A 26,855-nucleotide genomic window follows, 5' to 3' on the forward strand; every position below is an offset into this window, starting at 1 on the left:
ATATATATATATATATATATATATATAAAGACGTGTACCGCACTTCCGAAAGCGCCACGCAAGGTCAAAGTACGCTAGTCAGACGCGAGGAGATGGCTCTCTCCAGACACTGCACTCTACGTATTCTTGGCTCTTCAGCAGCTGCTTTGACGGAATTGGCTGGCATCTCCATAGCTCTTATTTGGAGATCGGCGGCTTCATGCCAGGTTAGACACCAGATGCCAGGTTAACCGCTGAATTGCCCTCCCCCACAATAAATGGCATTGGTCGACGTACTAATCGCCCTTAAGCTACATCACCCGATTGTGCACCAGCCGCAAATAGCCACGATGCGCCGAAAATCACTTTCTCTCAAGATCTAGTCACCACTGTTCCTACCTTGTATTCGGACATAGACGCAATGGCTGGCGATCCCCACATCATTTTAGGCTGCCCTAGACTAACGGAGGCGTATTTGGGTGGTGTGCCCTGGTATGGCGCCAAACCCTACTGTTATCCGGCGTTTGAACCAGTGCCGCGGCAGGCATTAGCCACCTTTTTAAAATCCAATTTCTTTATTGAGCATCCTATAGCTGATCATATCGCTGAAAGTATCTAGACGCAGTGGTCACGCGCTTATACGTAGGCTCCTCATCTGCTTTCTGAAATTCCCTTTCAAGCCGGCTGTCCAACGTCTGAAAATAATTCGAGTAATTCGAAATTATTCTCCAAGTTACAGAGACTTATGATAGTTACCCTTCTTCAAAGCATCCCTCAGAATCAAAAAATCCAATAGCATGTGCCTGCTTCATTCCCCTCTTCATTCAGCGGCGACCCTATCGCTCAAACAGCCGAGCTCATTCCAATGTCCTCCTTGCAAAAGAGGGAATTTTAGTGTACCACGGACTTCAGAACACAGTGCCAGCTCAACCACGATTACCGATTTCGCTGCTAATCTGTGTTGTCATTCAGGTTCGACTGGAGACGAAACATACCCAAAACACTCTCCAGCCAGAGTGGGTGGTCCAAGCTTTAGTCCATTTTCCCCCTAACACGGATATCATACAAACTAGCACAGGCGTTATTTCTTGCCGTTTCAAGGTAACCGTGGCCCTTCCCCACCGAGGCAACATATACCCCACAAAAGTGCATACTAAGATATACACACCATTTTTATGCACGAACCCTCAGGGTATTTTACTATCATCAAATAATTTCAACCTTCCGAAGTACAGGCTTTCAAATCAGTTGCGACCCAGATGACTTTCTGGCCTAGGCGGCATACACGCAGATACTCTCAAAGAATGCCTACCACTGTACCACTGTCACCTATTACATCTTTTTAGATTCATTCTTTAGGTGATTTGACCACAACACCATCAGCATTCTCTCAGCAAGTTGGTAAATAAATATATCATTATTATGCATGCTGTTTTTTCTGTGTTTTGGTACGCACGTTTGTGCACCACCATTATAGTGGTAGACGCTTTCGCGGTCAGTCCACTACCGTCCAATTTGCCTTACTACCATTTACTGTGGGCTGACAAGGGAAGTCACGAGCAAGGCTCTCTCAGCCGTTTTTTAGTCGGCAGGCCACTGAGTTTCACGCCATTTGGCTTGCTCCCGCCTCCCTGTTGTCCATCTAACACAAGTATTTCCACTTAGATCCTACACACATCTCAGTTTCGGTCGGTGGCCGTTGTTCTAACCTGCCTGAATTGCTTAGCGGAGTTCTTCTTGGCATTTTCATTTCTCTAAGCATCATCGTTACTGTTCTCTCGCTGTTACCGTCTAGATGCTCGGCGCTGTTGCGTGCTGACGGCAAAAGGTTGCTGCAAAACCGGTTTATCCTACACAAGGTGATAACACTTGCTTATTTTCGGTTTGGCATGATTATTGAGTGACAACAAACGACAAAACTGCACCTGTGGCTCTCTGCAACCTCGTCAGCACCCTTCCACATTGTTGACAAAGCCTGGCAGACCCCGAAAGTCTGGATGCCTGGATTTCCACCAACTTTCTCCACTCGTTTGCTGAGACTTCGTGAGCGATCTCTCTTACCTCCAGTTTGTTTCCAGCACCAGGATCCCCTCAGTCTTCCACGGGTGTCATTGTCACTGCCCATCATTAGCGGGGTTATTCAGGGTAGCGTGCCGGGCCCGCACTGTCCTCGCCACACATCAATAATTCCGCTGACTCGATCAACCGTGCTGACGACATTAGGATGGCACCCATTTCAGGCTATTGACTCTGCCCACGATTCACTTAATATTCAGTCCAATACGCATTCTTTAACCCGCTGGTCCTCCAATTCATGCATTCTTCTACCATTCCCAATGTCGAGCTTCCTCACATCAGTTCCAAATCCTCATGATACGTTTTCCCCAGTGGACACTTTTCACACACTTTCAAGTGAAAGAACCAGGTCGTAGACCCCATTTACCTTCAGATTTTCCAAGTATGCATGGTGCAACTGGCTAAAGCGAGCGAGCTCCGCTCTCATTCCACGGCCTCGGGGTCCTAATAATCTAGGGGTAAGGTCCAAGCCACCTGATAATACGACTGTTTCATGCAACCATCCCTAGCTCAAAATTCGATGGGCTTGGCTTCCATGTACACGGAGTGTTCGCTGGCAATAATGGAGCTAGCTGACTAAGCGATAAGTCTGTCTTCATAACCCCATGAGTTCTGAGCAAGCTTATCAAAGATATAAACGAGATTAAATTATATATATGTATTGTAACGGTCGAACGGTATCTTCGANCGTGGGGAATTTCATTGTCAACATAACGGATGATACATGTATATATTTGAGACTTATGGTTAATTGAAATTCGTATACAGAAAAACGAGGGAGTGGCTGTCAATTTGTGGCTGTATCAATAAATAACTGAAAACATTTCGCCCGATGGTGGTCTGATAACTTTTAAGCACGAGCATAACTGGGCGACGATTCGCACAGCGAAGATAAAGGACCTTATGTTGCAACTTCATATATATTTAAAATTGCCTCCAATCTTGAATGACTGCCTTCCCGGTTAACAATTCAAATGGACCGCCCTTTTTTGGACTGGTGGAATTGAACCCTATTTCAGATTTACAAGATATCTATATTCTCCGTTTTTCTTACCACGCAAATCGTTTTTACCGCTCTGGTTATACTATTTTTGTACCAAATCCTTGGGCAGCTATATATTGTTTTAATTCATGAGTTTGAGACGCGGTTTCGTTCACGCGTTGACTGTTGATCCATATCGACTTTGCTTGCCTTTTGGAGTACCTCACCGTTTGTCGAAAACCGTTGAGGTTTGTAATTTTGTATTCCGTGTAACTACTTTCATTTTTCATAGTACAGCACATTTGCGTAGCCATTCGTTCGGAGTTTTGCCGGTTTGGTTGCTAACCTTGGTGCTCGTTGCTCAAGAATTCGAAACGGTCGTTACAGTACTCAACGTTGACAAGCGTGGTTCTCTGGATGCCAATCACCAGGTCAATGTCGGTCAATTCAAAACGAGAAGAAGAATTTGAGAAGAAAGTCAGGCAAGTCGGACACGGTTCGTTTTCAGCGATGAGCTCTAGGGCTAGTATAGCTTCTAAGATTAGTTTGGGGAATTCGGGGTCCAAAGCTGCTTTATTGTTAGCACAGCTTAAAGAGAGACAACTTAAAGAGGAACTCGAGCTTGAGTCGGAGGCGATGAAAACTAACCATAAAAAACAACTCCTGAAGGCTAAAGCCGAGGTGGAGTTGGCTGAGCTGGAAGCTTCGTTGGCTGGAAGCGAAGACGGCTTAGAGCAGTGCAACCGGTCAGGTTTTTTAGAGTCCTCAAAAAGTCGCATCAAAAGCTATGTCGAAGATTGCAGAAAGATGGTAACGCCATTGAACTCTGAAAATCGACATAGTCTCGGAGTAGGAGAACGACAGCATAATGGATTAGGTGACTTCCGTCATCTGGAATCCATTATAGAGGGCCTGGAGTTGCCTAAAATCGGCCTCATGCAGTTTGATGGTCAACCCAGGAGCTATTGGAGGTTTATGCGTCAATTCGAGCTTTACGTCGAATGCAAGACCCAAGACGAGGGAAAGAGGCTAGTACAATTGGTAAACGCGTGCTCCGGTGTAGCCAAGGAGGCCATCGAAGATTGCCTCCTGCTTCAGCCTGCGGAAGGATATGAACGAGCCCGCCGCATTCTGCACGAGTCTTTCGGTAGGTCTCATGTGGTTGCTAGAGCCCTGATAGATGATCTCATTAAATGTTTTCGTTCTACCTCGTGTAAGGCAAGAGATCTGACTCAGTTGGCCTTCAAGATGCAGAGTTGCGAAATAGCTCTGACTCAGATGAACTACAGTGCAGAACTGAGTTCCCTGGAGAATTTGGATAGGTTAGTGAGGTGCTTGCCCAATACTTTACAACACAAGTGGGCGGAATTCGTTTACCAAACCACTCATGATCGGGGAGAGCCAACCTTCGCCGACCTCACACAGTTCCTTACTCAAAGGGCGAGAGTGCTAAGCAGTCGTTACGGCCTTCTGGCAGAATCCGTTACGCAGAAGGACCAAGGTGTACGTGGCCAAGCTGTTACAGATGTAGGCAAGAGCAGAACCGCTTGGAGTCATGCGATCGTTTGCTCAGATCAGGCCCCACTGTTGAGCGAGATCAGTTGTAAGGTTTGTGGTGGTGAACACCGTATCAGCAACTGTGAGCGCTTTCTGTCCTTCGAGCCAGTGGAAAGATGGTCCACCTTAAGGTCTCTCAATGCCTGTTTTCGGTGTCTTGAAGGCGGCCACAAAGCGAAGGACTGCCAACTGCAATATCGATGTGGGGCGGATGGATGCCGAGCCAAACACCACGCTCTGCTACATTCGAAACCACTAGATAAAAAAGCAGAGTTAGTTCCTGTAGTCAAAAGCAATGCAATGACTGACCGCAGGACGGCTGTTTCCCTAGGACTACTTCCAGTTCGTCTGAGAGGTCCTTCGGCAGAACTGATCACGTATGCCTTCTTAGACAGTGGGTCCGATACAACTATCGTATGTCATAACTTGCTGCACCAACTCGGCATAGAGAGTCATCGAACGCCGCGTGAAATACAGACAATCAGTGGATCTTGTTTAGCAGTTGGAGAATCTGGAAGTTTCGAGGTGTGTCCACTTCACGGTGATGAGGTTGTTTTAGTGAAGGGTGCTTCAGTAGTATCTGAAATCCTCCCATCATTAGTCGTGGATTCACGCTTGGAAATTGCAAGTCGCTGGGCTCACCTGAAAGAATTGCCCTTTGAGGATATTCCTTCGAAATCGGTTGGTATATTGATTGGCTGTGACGTTCCAGAAGCTCACTGGGTGCTAAATCAGCGTTTGGGAGGCCGAAAAGAGCTATTTGCCGTTAAGACACCGCTGGGTTGGGTTATTCTTGGGCCACTGGGTCCAGGTAATCGTGTGGGCGTCGCCGCGAGCTGCCTGTCGTCAGTTGAGCTGAAAGCGGGTCGAGCAACTATTAGCGTTATTTCTACTCAAACTGTTTCTAGGCGTTTGTTTGCCCGATGGCCTAGCTGGTTTGTATTGTTGAAATCAGTTGCATGGTTGAGGCGCTTCATCCACTACATCATGCACAAATTTGGAAGGTCTGGCGTCATGCCGTTTATAGGTCACCTACAAGTGAAAGAATTGACCAAATCTCGGGTGGTCGTTACCCGTCAGGTTCAAGCGGAAGTATACAGTGATGAGTTAACTCGTTTAAACCCATCGCATTGCGATTTAGAAGAGTGGCTCACCCGACGTTGGAAACAAGTGAAATATTGGTCGGAAGTTTTCTGGAACAGGTGGATGAAAGAATACATTCCAACGCTTCAGTTACGCCATAAGTGGTTAAGTCGGAGCAGAACCTCAGGGAGGGTGAGGTCGTTATGGTAGTGTCCGAACATCTTTCTAGAGGAAGGTGGTCGCTGGGTATTGTCACCGAATGTCAAACGGATGCAAACGGCCTCGTCAGAACGGTCCGCACTAGCTCCGGTGTCACCAAGCGCGATGTTAGGAGCCTATGTTTGCTGGAAGGGGAGGACTAACGAGGGGCTACGCAGGTTTATGGATGCTTCTTGATAGACGTATTAGAACAGCCGGTTTTTAGTTCAGCGTGATATCGTGGGTAGGCGCGTGTAACGTTGAAACCGGCCTTTGTGGCAGGAGTGGACTCGGACCATTCAGGTCGGTGGCTAACGTTGCATGCTTGTAGGCTAGAGCTCTCCTGATAACTTACCTGTTCGCTTACTGACCGTCGGAGGAATTTTGGCCGGCGGTGTTGCAACTTCATATATATTTAAAATTGCCTCCAATCTTGAATGACTGCCTTCCCGGTTAACAATTCAAATGGACCGCCCTTTTTTGGACTGGTGGAATTGAACCCTATTTCAGTTTTACAAGATATCTATATTCTCCGTTTTTCTTACCACGCAAATCGTTTTTACCGCTCTGGTTATACTATTTTTGTACCAAATCCTTGGGCAGCTAGATATTGTTTTAATTCATGAGTTTGAGACGCGGTTTCGTTCACGCGTTGACTGTTGATCCATATCGGCTTTGCTTGCCTTTTGGAGTACCTCACCGTTTGTCGAAAACCGTTGAGGTTTGTAATTTTGTATTCCGTGTAACTACTTTCATTTTTTATAGTACAGCACATTTGCGTAGCCATTCGTTCGGAGTTTTGCCGGTTTGGTTGCTAACCTTGGTGCTCGTTGCTCAAGAATTCGAAACGGTCGTTACACCTTAGTTGGAGTAGGTTATCATACATCGCTGATGCCTCCTAGCCACATTCGTGCAGGGCTCAACAACTACGATAAGCAGGCAAGGTGAGTAACAACGCCTGCAGTTGTGAGGATAATGGACCTTCGTTGGCAATTCGGCTAGGCTGCCGTGCGTAGTTTAGGCGTCACAACAAGCGTCACAAACAGTTGCGGGCCCGGTGGTTATAGTTAGTAGCCAAAGTAGGCGACGGCGGGTGCAGCTGGCACGATGACTAAAATTTGGCCTTATTCTATATTAAGATGGTTATAATGTAACCCAGTGAGAGATCATGATCATTTCCAATAAGGAAGATATCTTTGCGTTGGTATTTCATTTACAAATATCGCGTAATGCTGCTGTGCATATCTGTGAATCGAGACCATCTACAGCGATAACACACATTATTACTGCAAGACGCATCTGGCTGTCTTCATAGCTTTATGGAAAGAAAATTGAGTTTTCTAAATAAACCGTGTTGTACCGAATTTCCCAAGAGAAACATGTCCAATCTGTTTAATGTAAAGAGTAGAAAGCGCAAAATTTTTGACCTATTTACCGGGATGAATCTTGAGCTGAATATTTTGTAAATTTTATTTCACTTTTAAAGAATGAACCGAAATTCCAAAATATTCTTAAGCTTGATTTTGTGCTTCGTCTGATGTGCTGGCGATCACTTGAGCACCCGCGGTGGTCGTTGGCCTTGGAATTTTGCACAATTAAACAACATGCTGTAGAAAACATCACCGAAACGGGCAGATGGATTAGACAAAATCCCCCATAAATTTGCAACTTTGAAGATCCCATTATTTCAGTAGGAAATAATTTCTTTTTATTTCTAGTGAGCGGCCTGTTTAATGCTGAGTCTTAGACGTACACCCAAAATTTCTCCTCAGTCGGCTGCAGTTCAGTTGGGAGTTGTTTAACAAACTCCTAACTGCAAATGCTTTTGCCTGTAGTCTACGTTAAAACAGTGAGAAGTCTCGTGAGAAAGCCAGTTTATTCACGCGTTTTCTACTTTATTGCACTTGGAAATAGTCTCAAAACAACATGAACAATAATTTCACCCTCTACTTCCGCAAAATTTCAAAATCGAGCCATGCATTTACCTGCGTATAAAAGTTTTCCATCACCTCGCCAGACATATCGCCAAACAAAGCCAAGGAATACGTTACATTAGTTATTATTTTTAATTTTTATGATGATTGGCACACGTTATATCGGCAAGGGCTTCACTGGTACACCGAACCATCGATAGTGTCGTTGGATGCATTGGTGTGTTCATGGGAAGAACGGGCAGATAGCACAATGGGGCGGCCAGTGTTCTCAAGTCCTGGCGCAAATTAAATGGATTGGGATGGTTTGTGTGTGCAAGTAACACCCTTTTCTGAAATATTGGGTGTGCGATGAACTGCGCGCAAGTCATAAAAATTGGTATATTAGTCGTGGTACCATCATTGCGATGCCGTACAGCGGTTCGCAGACAGCCCGCAATGAGCAACTTGGGTAAGCCGTTCGGGGTTTTCATCGTAGATGTGAGTGGCCAAATAATCGTGACAAATTAGGAACAAAATTCATTAAAGATATTCTTTGGTCCATTGTAGATGCACTGTGGCTAATTGTCGCTATTTAGTCGAGGCAATAAGACGGCTGTGTCTACGTAGGGACTCAAAATAGGAAAAGGCATCAAAAAGATTTTATAGAAAGGAGTATAACGTGAGTAGGACCGCGGCTGAGAATAACAGGTGGCGAAAAGTGATAAAAATTTTCAACTACTTTATTGAGGCGACGCTGCCCGATTTCAAAAGCGGTAGTCAATATCTGGGTGCAGATAATAAGTGTGCGGTCGATGCGGGAGGATGGATGACCTAATTTTAGTTATCGCGCTTTTTGGTATACACTGCCATCACAAAGTATGAGGTTATGCTTCCAAAGATGCAGTCGCTGAACACGCAACTTACAGTCTAGGGAGGGGCACATAAATTTGTGGAGCATTTTATGTACATTCGAATTTGTGTTCTCGTTGACTATCGAGGAATATCGAGGAATATCTCTGAATATCGAGGAATGGGTTTGCCAGGCTGAAGTACGAGCTGTTTAGTTGTGTGAATATGAGGCAGCGTATTAGGGTGGCGGAGCTAGAACGTCTTCAGGTGTTTGATAACGGTTGTCTCAGAACCAAAGCTTGCTTGTCTGAGGACCCTTCTACAGCAGGCTAAAGGTTCAGATATCGTTGTTGTTGTGTAGTGCTCTGGCTTTCCAATAATTTACTTCACCAGGAATGTGGGGCAACTTAATAAAATACAGCGCTAGTTTGGGCATACAAGGATGAAGAGGCCAAATGGAACAGACTCCCTAATAACCGTTCTCTTTGAAGTAGTTCGTCGTCGGCCCGGGCCGGCGAATAAACAATAACACAATCATGGTTTTTCAGGGGTCTTCTTCGGAACAGTTCCCATATATAATAGATCTCGAACATAATCTGAAGTGTTTTGATACCAAAGTTAGTACGTGAGACTCGCGAATGACCGCTGGATGCGCGAGCGGGATCAGAAGAGGTAGTTGAGCACGTGGCCAAGTTTGTATTGCTGTAGCGTGGGATGTCAGGAAGTCAGCGGTATCCGACGTTCGAGAGGACGGCACACGTCAGTTCTGAAATGTGCAGATATACGGACTGGTATTAATGAATCCACACAGTATACACAGCACACATGCGCACAGGTCGGGTGGAACAAGGGAGAAGGCCGGAGTGTGTTAACGACACACGTGTATTGACCGAAACCGAAACCGGAAGCGGCGGGGGGTGTCTACAGGGTCAGGTCAAGGTCAGTTAGGGGGTGTACAAGCGGGATACTCTTCCCTGTCCAGGGCCCGTGGTGATTCGTCCGTGGTACCTGCAACAGGGGAAGAGAGAAAGGGAGGGGCACGTATAAGGTCATATGAGAGACGGGCAAGCAGATACATTCGAGTTTCAAATGCGTTACATTGCGTGATGTTGCAAAGTGCGCGTTTTTTCTTCTCTCGTATTCAAACAAAAAAGGTTATGCAACTGACAGAATACGTAGTGTCATAATGAAAGTAAAACGAGGGTACAAAACACCACACTACTCAACCACTATAGCGTTGGCCGTGAAAGGGGAAAATTCCTCGAATAATGAATGCAATGAAAAATTGATCACTTCAAGTTTCGTATTCAGCTAAGTGCTGAAGGAAACGGACGCGTCTTCCGGAACGACTAGCGGAAATGGTGAGGTTGGTAGTAGGGGTATGTTCGGTAGGTGCGGGTGTTGCTGCGATAGCAGGGTTGCTGAAAGTGGTCCTGGGTGCTTCGATGAAGGCAGACTTCAGACGATCATTGAAGACCGTATCATGTTTTCCGCTTCTCTCTAAAACAGAGTATTTGGAGTGACGTTCGATACCCTTGAAGGGGCCATCGTAACAGGGTTGAAGGGTTTCTTTGTTGCGTCATGTCGGACAAGTACAAATGGTGTAGAAAGGAGATCGGTTGAGATGCGTTATGTTCGCGTTGATCGTCTAGTCGGTATCGCACGATGTTCGTGCATATGCTGACTCAGACATGTGACAAATGTGATGGATGGTTCGGGCTGTGCGCCAGAAAGGGAAAACGGTTCACCGGGTAAACGTAAAGTTGTACCGTAAACTAGTTCGGCTGGTGAACAGCGAAGATCCGCCTTAATAATGGAGTGAATAGCAAAGAAAACGGGAGTGAAGAAGAGGACCATTTTAACGGGCGAACGGTACATTCGAGTGACTCGTGATACCAGAACCTCCGGGAAGGCGAAGCAAAGTCGGAGCTGGTTTTCTATACGGTACTATCAATGTAAGACAAATTCACAAATTATGCAAACCCGACAGTAGATGCTCGTCCAAAACAAACAGTCCACTTGGACCACAAAATTGCAAACCAAAGGAGCAAACAGACTCTCACGTGCGACAGTCACGCGTGCAAAGCCGGCTACAAATTTTCAGATGACCTCAAGGCCAAATGAGCGAAGCGGTACGGACAAACAAACATCAATTCATATGCACACACTAAACACAAAAGTTTTCAAGGGGTCTACAAACGGGGACAGAATAAACAATGAGAAATTTCAAGTGCCAACGTAATGGATGATGCAACCATGAAGATGGGTGCATCTGGGCAGTCAGTGTAGCACTGAGGTAGCGATGGAAACGCTCAACCAGATCGTTGGAACAGGGATGATACGCGGTGGTCAAAGTGTGATGGAAACCAAATAGTGTAGAAAACTCACGGGAGATATTCCACTAAAATTGTGAACCGCGATCGGTAGTAACGGTGGAAGGTATGCCAAAGTTACCCACCTAATGCTGCAAAAAAGAGAAGGTTACCGTTTCAGCTGAGGTCTCCGAAATGGGTACAGCTACTGGTCAACGGGTGAAACAATCAATCATGGTAAGAATATAAGTGAAACCGTTTGATGGGGAAATTGGACCAACGATATCCAGATGAACGTGTGTAAATCGAGCACCAGGAACTGAAAATGAACCGATAGGTGAGTTCGTATGCCGAGTTAGCTTACTGCGTTGACAGGCGATGCACCGTTTGGCCTCGGATGTTAGATCCTTATTCCTGTAAGGCCATACGAAGCATGCACCAATCAACTTCCTTGTTGCTCAGATTTTTGGATGAGAAAATTGATAGAAGTGGTCGAAGACAGCTCGTCGAAAGGCTTCGGGGACGATTCGGCGAGCAGAGCCGGTAGACATATCACAAAATGTTCCAGATTACAGGAGTAAGGGAATTTAAGAAATTCGAAACGAAGGGAAGGATAGTATGGACGTAAACTCAGGATCACCATGGTGAAGATTCGCCAGCTTGACTAGGTCCAACTGCGTGGAAGAGTTAGGAGTGTTGGTGTCTGGACGGGATAGTGTATCTGCGACGACATTTTCTGAACCCGAACTTCAGTAGTGAACCGTGAAACGTAGTCCAGATGGCGTCCGCCTTGCACCTTTAAAGTGCAAAGTCCTAATTCAGAACGTGCCACTTACGATTACATCCCTTAGAATTCAAGGGGAAGACTTTACACAACTAGGTAGTTTTATTAGCTCTGAAGAAGTGTGTCTGATGAAGTTAGTGGAAGAATCCCAAAGTCCCGAGTCACATGTGTTAATTTGCGCCACTTGTAGAGCCAATAAGACGTCTCATTATATCTTAAGGATCGTGTGTGCCAGACTAATGTAAGAGCTGCGTTGTTGTATGGGTGAGAGAAATGGCTTCTGCGGACAGATGATGTGAGGCGTCTTCAGGTTTTTGACCACCGAGGCCTCAGGAGCGTGGCCAGATTTGGATGGCGTCAACGTTTCAGTAACGAGTTGGTTAGCAAACGGGTATTTAGCTGTGCTTCACGTACAGCTTTCGGACAACCTGTTGTTCAATGGCGAAAAAAGTTGGCGAGTAAAAGATAGCGGCTGCTGCTCGGGTGTTTTCATCTGGCAACATGTTTTTCGCGTCTGCAATCTTGACACCATGAAGCCTGGAAACGCTTGACCACAGGGATAGTTTTCGGCCGTTAATTGTACTCAGCTTTTTCAGTAATAGAATACTGTATGGCAGCCGAAATTATCATCAGCTTCGACGTCGAAGTTAACATTTTACTTATCTGTTCAGCATAGTATAAGAGTTTATATGCTGATTATAACCCCCGTGGGTTCGGTACTTTAGTCTGGAGCACAGTGGGGCTAAGCGGGGATGGATTCCACGGACTTCTGTGTCAAACAGCTTTCCACTGCAGCCTGACAAGGCGAGACCGTCCCTAGGTTTAAGATTTTCTCCTATTCGACTTGACTGAACATATACTTAGGGCCGGATTATTGGGAACTACATTGGTCAGCTAGCCATGTTTCTTCAGGGCCCTGACACATTCCGTATCCCTTCAGATCCATTGCAGGAGGATGGGCCCGCTTATCATCTGAGTAGCCAACGGTTAACGACCATTTTGACAAACGTGACCGTAGCAAATTTTCCTCAGAGATACTGGGATTACCGCGGGTTGTCATACTACCCGAACACATGCCTCATCTGGAGGACGATCTGTGAAATCCAGGCCTCAAGAGAAGGCATTTGAAAGTGACCATACACGGTCTTAGCATTAGGAATTTTTAGGCCGTAGTTGGTTTGTCGCGTTAGCCACACATCGGGTGAGACCAAATTTCAGGACTGCTTCTTATTGGCCGTTGCTTCTTCGACCGGAAGTAAATAAGCGCCCGTTTATCAAATAACAGACACGGCTTTGAACTGAGAGTGATGTGTTTACCATATGGGCCCATGGAGCGGCCATTGCTTTAGTATCCATCCCAGCAACCAAATATGCAGCCAACACACACACTGGGGGAATGGGCGATGTCAGAGATCCGTTTTCCACAAGCTTCTGGAGACAAAATTGACCGACCACTTGGTTCCAAATATCATCGGTCTTTCTAATGGGTTGTCGAGTGCGGTCATTAGCTAATGTGTCATAGGGTGGCTTTTTTTACTTTTACGTGAGAGACTGCATGGACAGCAAAGAATGGAAACAACAAATCTCGCCTCACAAAATGCAGCAGTGCGCTTGCACCCTCCGGCAACCTGGGACACTGACTAAGGTCAGTCCCGAAGGTTATCCAGGAAGAGCATTGACCAGGTTTCGCGGCCATCAAACTTGGGTGCGATCCTACCAGTCGTGCAGTGTAGTGGTCTGGCTACCCAGTAAGTTAGTATATCAGGAGTCTGTGGCAAAGTAATAAAAATAAGAACGCTAGGTGTGGTATGCAAAATAAAGAGGTCAGATGTAAGAGACTCACTAACATTTGTTCCTTCAAGCCGCGTTCCAACACCCCTTTGAACACCCCGGCCAGTCAGTAACGGAGACGACTGTCTGTGGCCCTCCTCGCACTAGTCGTCCATTCCACATCACCGATCGTTCAAGTGGTCTACTTTTCCTCGTAGATACGGAAGCTGAAGTGAGTGCGCTACTACATAAAACTCCACCTCCAAATTCTGCTTCTTTCTCCGTACAAGCCGCTAACGGTACCCGCATCGCTGCATACGGCGAACGTTCCCTCACCCTTGACCTCGGATTGCGACGTGCGTTCAAGTAGATCTTCCTTTTGGCCGACGTCCAAACACGCATCATCGGTGCAGATTTCATCAATTGCATGATCATTTTTTGTCTGAATACGTAGTGTTATGTTGGAGGCAAACTAAAGGTACAAAACGCCACAGCAGACTGAGGAGCAAGACGGTTGAAGAAGGAAGCACAAAGTGGCAAACCGAAAGTCAAAATCTTGGGCATCCGTGGCAAACCACTTGGTGCTCCCATGGGTTTGAGCATGTTCACACGAACTTTATCAGCTTTTAAAAAACATAGTGGGTTGGTCTGAGCAAATTGCGGCGCAACTTGCTATAATGCATACAAAACTATGCCAGAGATGAGACAACAGTTGGACACATAGTCCAACAATCCTGGCCAGAGTCTCCCAGTGGTGGGCCGCGTTAGTCTTCCGGGGGCTTTGGAGGGATTTCGAAAGCCAACTACTCCCCTTGCATATGTACGCAAAGCAGCCATCTTGCTGAGCATTGATGCACGTTCTCTGAGTTGATCTTGAGTAGCACACTTGCGGGCACAGGCTCAAACTTTTTGGAAAGGATAGGGGGCTAGCAGAAGGACGGGGAGTAGCCATCCCTCAAATTATGAATGAAATAGTGAGGCTGAACATTCAGATGTGGTGCTGGTTCGAAGACAACAGTGTATTCCTCCCATGTGGCCGTTTACTCCCATTTGGCGTAAGATGGGCTGGAAAAAGTCTTCCTCTAAAACCGTACAGTGACCTCTCAACAGATAAAATAACTTACTTAAGATGGACTAACATTGTCAAAATATTCCCAAAGATCGACGGTCCGTTTCGTCCAGGACCTATTTACTGTACGTGGATGGAATATGAGTGGCAAACCCATACTATAATTCCTGCATTCATGGGCTGGGCAATTCAGCGGAAGTAAATCCGTCATACGATTGGATCTGCGGAAGGATCCTTCCAAAAGTGGCAACACTGGCCGTCCATGTGGCCAGACCGAGCGTTAATCTGTTCAAATGAACCCGAATTCGCGACCCGGGTATCCCAAAACGAATAAATCTTTAGAAAGTTGATCGGACAAAAAAGCGTCATACTTACACCTAGGACAGAGAACTTGAGCCTGAAACACTTTACTGATACCGTATACTGAATGCACATTTCATTGAGCTGGCAGCCTGGGTTTGTTGAGGCTTACTCATACTACTATCTGGTCTCTTAGATGACAAGTCGTTCTCTAAGTTTGTGTTAAATGTTCATGGCTATTATTTGTCGCTGATCTAATATTGATCCCGCAAGATCACCCAGATATGTTTCTAGTCTTTACAAGTTCCTAGGTCAGGACGCTTGCTTGAGATTTTACGTATTCTGGTGCGTTTGAAGGAGATTCCTCACAGCATTAGTTGTGTCAATTTGGTGACCATCATTATTTGTTCATAGCGCAGAGTTTAATAGATGAGCCTGATCGCTGGGCTTGAGGTTTCGCATGTGAGTCAAACGAAACACCTCAAATTCTGGTGATATTCAGCGTGCTATCTGGGCAGTCGAAAGGAACGGGGCGCTGAATTTGTGATATCTGGAAACATGCCCGTAAAAACTATTGATGCATTAAAATGTCTCTGCTTGATTCGAACTGGACTCTCCAGAAGTTGCTTTAAAAGGTTTTAGAGAGCCTGCGCGCCCGCATGTTCTATTTTGGAAGAAAAGACTGGTTTTTTACTCAGTAGCTATCCATCCGTTACCATCTTACCTGCTGCTTGAGCTGGCTAAGGTTCCGGAACGTGGAGGAAGTTACCCAGGCTTTTTAGAACTGAGTCAGTGGCTGTAACTTTCTTGCATGCACAACACTGGAGTTGACCGTTAACAACGCATGCTTTATTCTTAGAAAGACATCAGTAGCCACATGTACCCACCCGAGAAGTAAAATTTAACACTTTGTTGACTTTGTCATTGTAAGAAACATATTCTAATGTTCCAACCCGTGCGTGGTGCGGCACGGACGACTCTTTTATACCAACAAAAGGACGCAAAATTGGGGAAACGTCCACTGTCGTGGGACGAAGAAACAATTTGGGAGTCGAAAGGAACAAACTCGATTTCTTGGCGAAGCAGAAGATTATCCCAAAGGCACGTGCGTGACGCTGCACTGGAGATAACAGTGCGGCGGACTAGGACCTTATCAGCGTGTTTGGATAAATCAATAAGAAATAGTAACCAATACAAAATCACGAAATCGCAATAGGAAATGAATGAGTAGTCAAATGGGGACTCACGAATGTATAGGCCCAATAGTCCACTACACCGATCCAAATGCAGTAACCCGCTGTGAAAGGAAATATTCACTTGTCGAAATTTCCCACAGATAGTTCGTGCTTGATATATTCCATGGTAGGAAAATTATTCACGTCTAAAAATTGTCACAGAAGTTTATTGTGACGTTCAACAGTTGACAAATCACAGATTTAGTCCCACTGGTTCATCAGTCAACAGACAGTTCAAGGGAGCGTAAATACACTCGTTCAGCAAGAAGTCAGCAGGTAGCACCGGAAAATTGTGTATTCGTAACATTAAAACGACAATTACAAAGTGTGGTTCAGGTTCAGGAAGAATGGTAAATGTGACAGCGGATTACAGACACTACAAGAGATGAAGATGTAACTGAGCTGGCGCTTATCGGTTGTGAAACTGAAGTAAAATGGCTGTTCAGTATGAGTTTGTATGGTCATCCATTCACTAGAAAACACATAAGGCCGTAGGGCGCTTCAGTACTCAAATATTCGGAGGTTGATTTGATGACAGTTGTGCTTGAGTAGCACATTTTAAGTGCGATTGTAGTGTTTGACGACAACGATGGCTTTGCAGCATCCCCTCTGGTCTTGAACATAAATGATCCTGGGACGCTTGGTTTTGTCGACTTGTTTCTGTGCGACACTAACATCTGCCGAACAGAAAATTCTTCAGGAACTCTTTTCCACGTGCCGAAACTACTGACCAAATGGTCGGTAAACAGTCAATTTTGCAGACAGCAAAGGCAAAAATTGCAGTCGGAACACTCCAAAAACATGCCTGGAATGACTAGGGTCTTCATGAAAACCTCAGGCTCAAGTTCATCCGCAGGCAAAAATGCACGGAGTAAAGCCGATATTGAGGTACAAGCAGCTTCGCTGGTTAGGCAATGGGAAACATGGTTTGGGTAGTATATTCGGACAACCAATTCGGGTAAGTTGAAGATTGATATTCGGAGCGGAGGAGTGGGAGATATACAATACAAAGGTAAATTTTGGGCGTGTTTTAAAAAAAAAGAACGGAAATTTTGGTGTCAGTTGGAAGAATTTGGCAAAACTGTATTCATGTAGACGTGCGAGTGCGAGATGGCCCAAGTGGTTACAGCGCGAATTTGCTGACCAGAAGGTCCGTGGTTCGAATCCGACCTCCGCCACTCGACATTCCCTGCCTAGGCTTGGGCAACCTGGCAGTATCCTAGTCCTCGTGCTTCCTTCGGATGGCATGACAGCTAGGCACCGGAAGGGTACTACAGCTGAACGCTTTCTGCTTTCTACTGAACGCGGGTATGTGTGGTGAAACGAAATAGGTGGTTGACTTCAGTGTCTAGAGGTTCAATGCGATGTTAGCGCCCATTGTAAGTCCATGACTGATTGTAAGGCCTACTGATGGCCGCCAACAGACCGCCGAGCATTTGTGCGTCGATCTCATTCCCCCTCTTTTATATCAGATTCATATTTCAGCCACGGTGTCAAATTCAGCCTCGCATAGACCGTCTGTGCCACGAGGACCGTGCAAAGGCGTTCAGCCACCCAACGCTTATTGACGGGCGAATCCTCACGAGATAGTAGTCAACAGTAAGGAATTTCGCATGTCACGTAAAGGGATGCGGAATGATCAGTTGAACGGACCGCTTTGAGACGTGTGCATTTTGTGTCCATATTTGATAATGCCCCTGTCACTACAGCTAAGAGTGCATCAATGAAACCGAGTATTTTTCTTCCCCGAGACTTAATGATGTTGCCGAGCGTAGATTTACTTTGCCTGATTGAGTCCTCTAATTTTGTCAGCCAGTTTGGTCTCCCATCTGGCTGTCTTAACTCGCAAGATTTTGGGGGTGGCTCAACATCAACTGTGTGTTACTTTCTGCACTTCTCTAGCATAATTAATTCTATATGAACGACTATTGGCTTTGAAAATAATGGGCTTTGAATGAAGCCAACTTCTGTGAATTATCGTGTGATTCCCAATTTCCAGCCTTGCTGTGCTAGGCGTACTTCATTCGCATTTTTGTAATGGGCGATTGAGTGATGCCTTATCCATATGATGAAATTGAATTGGGGCAAAGTGCGCGGTCGATTACCATCCCCAAGATCGATAAGTTTCGCTTCGTCGTTCCTCCAAGGTGTTGATATGGAATGAGAAAGCAACGCAGTCAAACATCCACCGGGTTGAAACCAAATATCGCTTCCTCTCAGTGTCGACCTAATTGTTTTTGTGCTTGGCTCAATGGTAAGATTTATACGAATTTTAAGCGGTCAAGAACAGCATCATATACCAATCATATCCTCCGAAAAAAGCTGATCAACGGTTTTGCTCAAAACATGTGAACTCAGGACCGAGTGAGATGCTCATGCAACGGGATGAATGGTATTTGCACCAAATCCATTTACTTGTGTCGGTACTTCAAAAAAGGTCTTCATTACAGAGCAGTTGCGGTGTATCCATTCCGGTCTAAAATCTGCCCCATACAAAAGCTGAAATGTAAGCTGCGCGGACCTCTGCACTGAATCACTTGCGGATTACGTAAGTTGAGCTGCTTCATCAGCAGAAAGCCTTTCGTCAACCCCCGTGGTGCGAGTACATGGATGTTTTGGCCTGCGCTACTGATGACACTTGCGGGTAGTATCTCGTCATGTAGTTTGAAGTATCGTCCTCTACCCGATAACAGTTGATTTGTCCATTTTACAGTTGGTAATCAAAATCAGACCGTCAAATAACGACCACGAAATCCAAGGAGTATGCCTCAGGATGTTGAACATTTCAACGTCTCTATACAAATGAGGTTAATACATTCGTATCTCAGCTTGTAACCGGGGTGAATTTATGCAACCAGACAAAATTGCCTTGAAATTTTCAAGAATTCACAACGAATTGCTGCAAATATTACATCACAGTACTGATTTCGATGGCAAACGACATATAGTTTTATTTGCATTCGACCGCACATTGAGCCTATTTTTGAAGATTTTCTTGATACCTAGACACCAAACTAATGAGTTTAAAGTGCAAAAACTTCTTGTCGTTAGATTGCTTATTTTTTGGGCAAATAAATTTAGTCAAGGCGGGTATATTGCCAGTTTCCGTACTGATTTAAGGCTAACAAGCAATATTCTGGTGGGTAGCAATAGTTCATCGCACCCGAGATTCTGAATAGATCGTTTTACTAGGATCCAGCAGCTTTCGATTCTGTGACACGTTTATCTAACAATCGATTGCCAAGGTCACAAGTCTTTTTGGTAATCTTCTTTTCTTATGACATTTTCAACTCAGTGCTGTCCGTGGACATCATTTCTTTGACACCCGCAAACTACAAACTACTACAAACTGATAGGAAAGCGAAGAAATTAACTTCAACGGCAAACAAACATATGGGGTGATCATCTGAGTGGCCAAGCTAATCACGCACACTGTCCAAGCTCAAAAAAGTTTGAGGTTTGTGTAGAGTGTGCTGGCTGATCAGTGATAAATAAATAGTGTCAGATAGACGGAACTGGAATCCGGGCGCGGCCAAGTTTATCAACGGAATGTCATCTCCATCTCTGTTCTTTTGCAAAGCGGAACAGGGCCTTTTCAATTGAGAGTTGTATGGGAACACACTTTGAAAGTACCTCACTGTTTATTGTTTTTTCCCAAGGGATTGTCATATGGCGATATCCATTCTTATCGGAAGTTATTTATATGAACTATAACCCGTCCACAAAAGGTTTTGTTCCACAACAACAAACCTTTTCTCCGGTAAGCCGACAAATATGTCTAGTGTTCCAAATATTTCACTTTTCTCAGTGAGCACACTTGGAGAGTATCATTAAAATAAGAAACTTTTTAAAGCATTAATCAAGGATTTTTAACCTTTAATCTAGCTGAAATGTCCATGTGTTTTCTTGCACGTAAAGTCACATTACCATCCGATTTGCAACGGAACGCATGTAAGCTTTGTAGTGAGTGTAACACTTGGAAGATGCTTTTTAAGATGCTAATACCGTTTCTTTGACAGCGGCATGTAAACGAGTGTTACGGCAGTTCGTCAAACGTTTACCACACCATCAGTTGAGGCTGCTATATAGTATTCAGTAGCGACTTAAACAGTGCCTGTGTCAACAGGTTTCTCTAGTGCCTTCTTCCGTACAGCAACTGCACTTCTACCAGTGCATCTTACAAGCAAAAACACACTAGTTTCGAACTTGAAATTGCTTCAGTCAGACCAATTTCTGATAAATGAGCTTGATGTAAGGAGACAGATATGGCAACACTTCGTCGGGTATACCGATTTAGATTTCTAATAGGCAGTACAGTTTGCAAATAAGCAAGCTGTATTACATGTGGGTCAATTTAAAAAAGTAATCCAGGCACGTGCAATGTGGTCACGTGATTAGGCTTTGGTGCTGCGATGTTCCTGTGCGCTAGGCCAATCAGAACTTAATTTCATAAGGCTGAACAGTATCGTTAATCTCAGACGAAACAAACAGTTGGACGCGGGAGAGCTGGGTTATATGATACAACCAGTCCCACTTCAACTGACCTTGTATCATTATTGTATTACTCACGAAGTATGAGTTTCAGGACAATATCGTTTTTGCTTCGGAGAACTAGAGTGTTTAGCTTTTGGGAGGTATTGATGCTGAAATCGCTCGACAACGACCGAGTTTGTAATGGTAAGTCGCAAAGAAAGCAAAAAACAGTAGCATGGGGTTAATCTGCGACTTTCAACATATTGCTCGAAATATTGCCAAAATCAAGGGCCTGATGCTGCTTGCAAAGCGCGTATCTGCTATTCTAAATTTGATGTTTACTGCCTGCGTCCTTGAACCACGTACACCGGCTGACTGCACTGCATGTGTGACCGTAAGTTCAGACAGCGAGGATTGTGTTGGCACTTGACAGTCTCCACAGCCGGTGTTGAAAAACACCGAGTATAATTTGGACCAATCCTATTCGAACATCCCAATGAACGAAACTCTGCACCTGAACGGTGGAGTACTGGTCACAAGATTGGTGCCTAATTTGTTTGTGATAGGTGCCCATTATCCGCACAGTACTCTCAGCTGCAAAATCTTTAAAAGTGAAGTAGAACTTTCTAAGCCAAAATGTTGCATTTTGTAGCTTATGTGCTCAAACCAAAAACCACCTTAATCTACCCACATATTATTGCAGCTCACCAAATTTCATTGTTCGCTGGATCAACCTTGCCTCTGATTGGAAAGTCTTGTGGGATACTTTCCCAGCATCGCTGGGACCCCAAGATGCCCAAATGGGGCCTAAAAGTTTAGACCGATACTCTCAGCTCAATTGCCCGAGTGCTTTAGTCCATCAGGGACACGTCATAACTTTCGAAAACTCAATTCCATTGTGCGAATACTGAGCCCCTTTGTGATGCGAATCACAAACCTAAATATGGAAATTGCGCGCCGAGCTAGGATCGATCCCTTGACATTTGATGAGCGAAAAGCTAGTCAATTTGGATACGAAAATTGAAGAACTAGTAACTGCCTTAGGATTTCGAGGGATTTTGCTCGATAGGTGGTAAACAACCGGATCTCGGTGACATTCCACAACCAGAGAGGGGTGGACAAGAACCTATACAATGATTCCTTCCAGTTTTCTCCACGAGGAGGAACAAAGCGATCCGTTTCATCTTCATCCCACATACTATGCGATTAGGTTGATGAAAAAAAACACCCCACTAATTTAAGCACTTTTTTCAGAAATCGGGTGATATGAAGAGTATTTAACAGAGCAAACTATTTTCATTGATCCAAGTTTAGCTTCACCGATTACCTCTGGTTCGCATTCCAGGCATCACTTCACAAACGTGACTACTGGACTTTCCACAGTCAGGGGAGGACCCATGGCTTGTTTGTAATGCAGAGAAATAAGAGATCCATTACAGAGTGCGAAGTGAACGGTACTCAATCCACTTTGGCTGGTTTACCCAACGGATAATAACGAGTATTCTTGGACAATTCATTCGAATCAACACGCGACTGATGATCCAACTAACTAGCCCATGTGGTTATGTCACTTCATGCGCAATAAAATGTTTCAACTCTATAGGTGAAAGAGTAATCATTTGTTTTAGGGAACAAATTTAAGAGGACGCTACTCAACGAATTATGGATCTAGTATGAAATCTGCAGTATCTCCGACAGCTGACGTGAGCATTGAAAACTTACGATTGTTGTTTTCTGTGTGTGGATCTCAGACTCCTGAATCACAGCATACCATTTAGTTCCTAATTGTCACACATTTTACATTCAATATAAAAGTAAATTTCGGAAAAATCCTGACAAATTATGTTCCAAAGCGAACTAATAATTCAATCTTATGGTTGGTTACCAAGAAAATTGTTCAAGGCAAACTCATATTCATCAGTCTAGTGATTCAAGCATGGGGGGACACCAAAAATGTCGACACTTTAGATAAGATTTTATCAGTTTCCAACTTAAACAACTGATTTTATCGACACACACATGATGATGATGACGATGACAGGGAAACTGACGTTTTGCTAGTTGATTGGTTGAAAATAATGGGCTGAGTTCATTGATTAGTATGCCAACACGCCAAAGAAGTCATTTCTATAATTCTATTGCTCAGGGTATTGTCACGTGATTAGGACCACCAATTAAACAGCTCAAATTTAGGAGAAGCAGTAAATTACTGTTAGAAGGATATTGAAATTACGACTACAGGGGAAAGTGCAACATATCTGTTTTGGTTATGGCGCTTTTAGCAATAAATATGACATTAAGGTCCCAAAGGACATTCCGTATTCACTGCTCCTTGCGCGGAACCAAACAGGTACAAAAACGGATTATGTAATGTATGATGTATAACCTTTCGTTTCAGCTCCAAATATCTGGCAATGTACAAATAAATAATTTATTTGGAAAGCAAGGATCGATTTTCCCGAAGAGGAGTCCTTTTTTTTTGAAAACTACTTTGCCCGGGCCCAACGAGATCTGTGTTGAAGAAAATCAATAAAAATATAACAAGAGTTTGTGTATACTACTGAGTTAATTCAAAAGCTTGTTTGGTTGAGATGGATAAGTAATATTTTATAGGAAATGAATGTAAATGTGACCTATAACATTCAGGGTTGACAGATCAGTTAGAATGGAGCAGTTCAGTAGTATCAGGTTTACTCCTCTGAAACGAACTGGACGTAGCAAACCGATTTACTGTGTCACAAGACGGAACAGAAGCGCCGTGGACTGCATTGCTGAACGTATTTTCGTTGATTTCCCAATGCACTACGTCACCTTTCTTTTAACTTGAGTGGGAGAAAGTTAAACATGATTTCGGAGAATGCCTTATCAGTTGTGGTATCAACGACCTACGATGAACACACTTGTTCGCTGCTCACAGTGTTAGTAGTTTCTATAAGGCAGCAGACCAAATAGAACGGATGAGTGGGAGCGGGGGATCGATCAGCACCTGAGAATTGCAAGGCTGTCATTACAAGGTGCTAAGGAGCCCTCAAGACAGCTGAAGTTCTATTCAGAAAAAATATACGTAAGCCGTACGAAGGTAAGCTGCATTACACTACTGAGATGTTACTACATATCTAATGGTTTAATCATTACAGGCAATGGTTGGAATCTTGTGAGGTCGGAGAACCTGAAATTCCAAATTACGGGCCATAATGTACAAAAACTTCTCGACCACCTTTGCCAACGGAATCTCCTAACTCACGTTACTGTGGGTCAGTTTAATGTAGTCTATGGTTCACGGCCACACTGTAGCTAGGTGCCGAACCCATCGGTTCTTGGAAAATGTTCGTCCAACTGAATGACAGCCAAAGGTTGCATTGGTGTAATCTCCACAGACGGGTTTGTCTGCTGCAAGTAGCCCAGGATTTCGAGTGCAGTCGCTACTTGTCTGTCATGATGAATTTTTGGTCACAGATGCGTCAGGAATCGAGTACTTGTGATTGAAATCCCGGCAGTATTACACCAGGGAGGTAGACAGCCACCCGAGATACATCGCCTCATTTCAGCGACTGGCCAAAATATCTGACTGAATTTCCCAACACCGCTGAAAGTGACCCGTAAAACACAAGTTAAATGTTCATCAAGGTAACCGGATAAATAGGTTGTTCTAAATCATATCTACCAGGATTAGTGGCACATAGCAAACACAACTGTAAATTTTAAGATACAAAAGCCCGCAGTAACTTTATTTGCAACGACCGATGAAGGCGCTATATGGATTCGCCATTTTCTGGTCTGAGGGGGTCGGAGAAGGTCCTTGATGGCTTGCTGAATCACAGTAACCAAGATGATGTGTTCAACTTTAAATCGACACACGCAGCTAGCATTTTTATGTATAATGATGGTGAAATATTTGTGGACCTACTAACCCAGGTTATTTTTCGGTTTCACACTGTTTGATCTACCTGAACATTTCCACTTTAGGTAATGCATTACCACAAAATAAAATATGACAAATTAAAACGTGTTCACCTACTTAACTGGGCGGTAAAACCACGCTCGACCAACTTGCGAGAGAGGGCACCAGCTGACAAAGAATATCCTGATTGCTAGGAACTACTGCTTCTAAAGTGAACCGATGGAGTTTTTTTTTACCTAATACATCAATCATCTATCACCTTTAAACTTGTTTTCCAAGGTGCTATGCTGTCACGTGCACATTCATCTGCACGGCTTCCCTTGGGGGGGGGATACCCAACGTTTCACGCTCTACGATAGACATGCATCTATCTCACACAAGCTTCGTCGCCTATTTCGGAAACCTTTGATATGTTTATACTAAGAGTGGATATAAAAAATAGTTAGGCCAGTGGTCGCGTTTTTCACCACTTTGTAAATTTTGTAATTTGCTACTCCATGACTCCAAAACGAATTAGTTTGTGTGCAAAACGACAAGAAATCGTGCGGTAAATTGCGCTGCAGTCACGGATCGAAGCAAATGATGGGCATAGTGTGGTATGTTTCCAAACGGGCAATTTGAAAATAAAAAACCGACGGAAGTTTTGAGGTGAGTAGTCAAATGAAGCGAACGATCAGATCTTCCCATCACCATAGGTGCTCAATTCATGTAAAAAAATCCCACTGGTGAACAACCGGTGTATGCTTTCCCGCAAACGGTGTAGTTGTACCAGCCAACGGCTACGTGGCTCAACAATAGCTATCTTTCAACCATCACAAATAGATCGCTTTTTCGTCACCTTACTCGTAAAGACAAAGCCCTCTTCATTTTCACATTGTAATGGACCAGTGCGATGCCCATGTAGACAGTCTTTCCTACACCAAGTCAAACTGTGAGTAATAGCATTTCACGAGTGAGCAAAGTGTACTCAAAAACACACAGTTCCAGTCAACAAGGAAGTTCGGATTGCTGCTAAAAATCATCTCAGGACATCCGAAGAATGTTCATCCTGCCCATGCAACCCAAGCAAGCTTATCGTCTGGTTGTTAAAAGCTGAGGTGTGTATTTGTCGTGTCGACGTCACTTGAGCTTCGGCAAAGTCAACTATACTGATGCCCCCAAAAAGACCGTGATTCCAGCGAGAGCATGAAATAGGTCGGTCACCTATATGCCCACATCATGAGATAGAGGAGTCTCACAGGAGAGCGCAGTTTGAGTAATGAAGTTGAAATGAATTTTCATGCGTATGCTGTTCACTGCTTAAAGCTGTAGTTCTGGCTGCTCAGCTAGTAGGACAATCACGAACACCAGTTAAAAACCGTTTATTGGGACACCTATGCCACCAAGAATGCATTTTAGATTAGAACTTCGGCGACCAAATTATTGGCGACGGGAATCACTCGGCCCATTACACTGACATTGCGTGACGCCTAACCAAACACAAAAGTTTGTCAATGCGTGATCAGGTTTATTTTCCTCTATGAGACGTTGTCCTATGTTTGATTCGGAAACCCAACTCACTCGCACAAGGTGAACAGTTTTGCTCATGAAGCGTTAAGAAGCGTTCACCCTTACACAAGAAGACACCTTGAAAGCCATGTATTCCCTTCACGTCCCAGTGCACTGTAAATCAAACTTTACGAAAGAAGATGGGTATCTGGTTCACGAAATCACAAGCTTCAAATACCGGACAGGTTTTAGGCGTCCTCATACTTCTTCCGAACGAGGAGTTTTGGCCTTTGACGGGACGAGGTGAGTGAGAAACAACAAGGTACTAAGAGTGTGCACAGTAGGAAAAGACAAGAAACGGTCGGTTGTAAAGATTACAACCAACCAACAAAATGTGTGTCCAAAAAGTGTCCCGTATGTCGTTGCCAAGTTTACTCAAAAAGGAGATAAGTGATAGAGAGCAGCAAATTATACATCGAAAATTTCCAGTTTCCTTTCCGGTAAATTGGCAGAAAAACTATTGAGTGTGAAAAATACTTGGAACCAATTGAGTAGTCATTGTTTTCGAAGGAGTTTGGTGACAGTTGGTAGACTGATTGTTTGGGCAACGTTTCGCTTTTGACACAAAAGCTTCGTCAGGCCAAGTGACTAGGTTCCGAGGTTGGTCGAGATTTAAGGCGGAAGGAGAACCAATCAGCTAAGTCAAGCTCAAACTCTGTTGGGTGTCGGCCGAGTGATTTTTGTGTGTTGGGACGGGCGAACAAGTGTTGGGTCGATGGGGAATTCTACACGTGTTTGAGTCCAACCTCGGGTCTACCTCTTCTGGTTCGGTTCATCTGATAGTTCCTCTTGAACGTCGTTTGAACTTTCTGTCAGTCTGTGTGGA

General features: G+C 44.5%; 1 protein-coding gene across 1 annotated transcript in view; it reads right to left on the bottom strand.

The window, feature by feature from the left end:
* The window catches only part of T265_01157 (hypothetical protein), a gene marked incomplete at both ends in the record, with an annotated part of 38,748 nt that extends 35,397 nt beyond the window's left edge, over positions 1-3,351 (bottom strand). Inside the window, one exon of the mRNA XM_009165118.1 lies at positions 3,265-3,351. Coding sequence (XP_009163382.1) covers positions 3,265-3,351 — 87 coding nt within the window. The remainder of the gene's footprint in view (positions 1-3,264) is intronic.
* Between the last annotated feature and the right edge of the window lie 23,504 nt (positions 3,352-26,855).

Source organism: Opisthorchis viverrini, assembly GCF_000715545.1.
Source record: "Opisthorchis viverrini unplaced genomic scaffold opera_v5_12, whole genome shotgun sequence".
NCBI classification, from domain to species: domain Eukaryota; kingdom Metazoa; phylum Platyhelminthes; class Trematoda; order Opisthorchiida; family Opisthorchiidae; genus Opisthorchis; species Opisthorchis viverrini.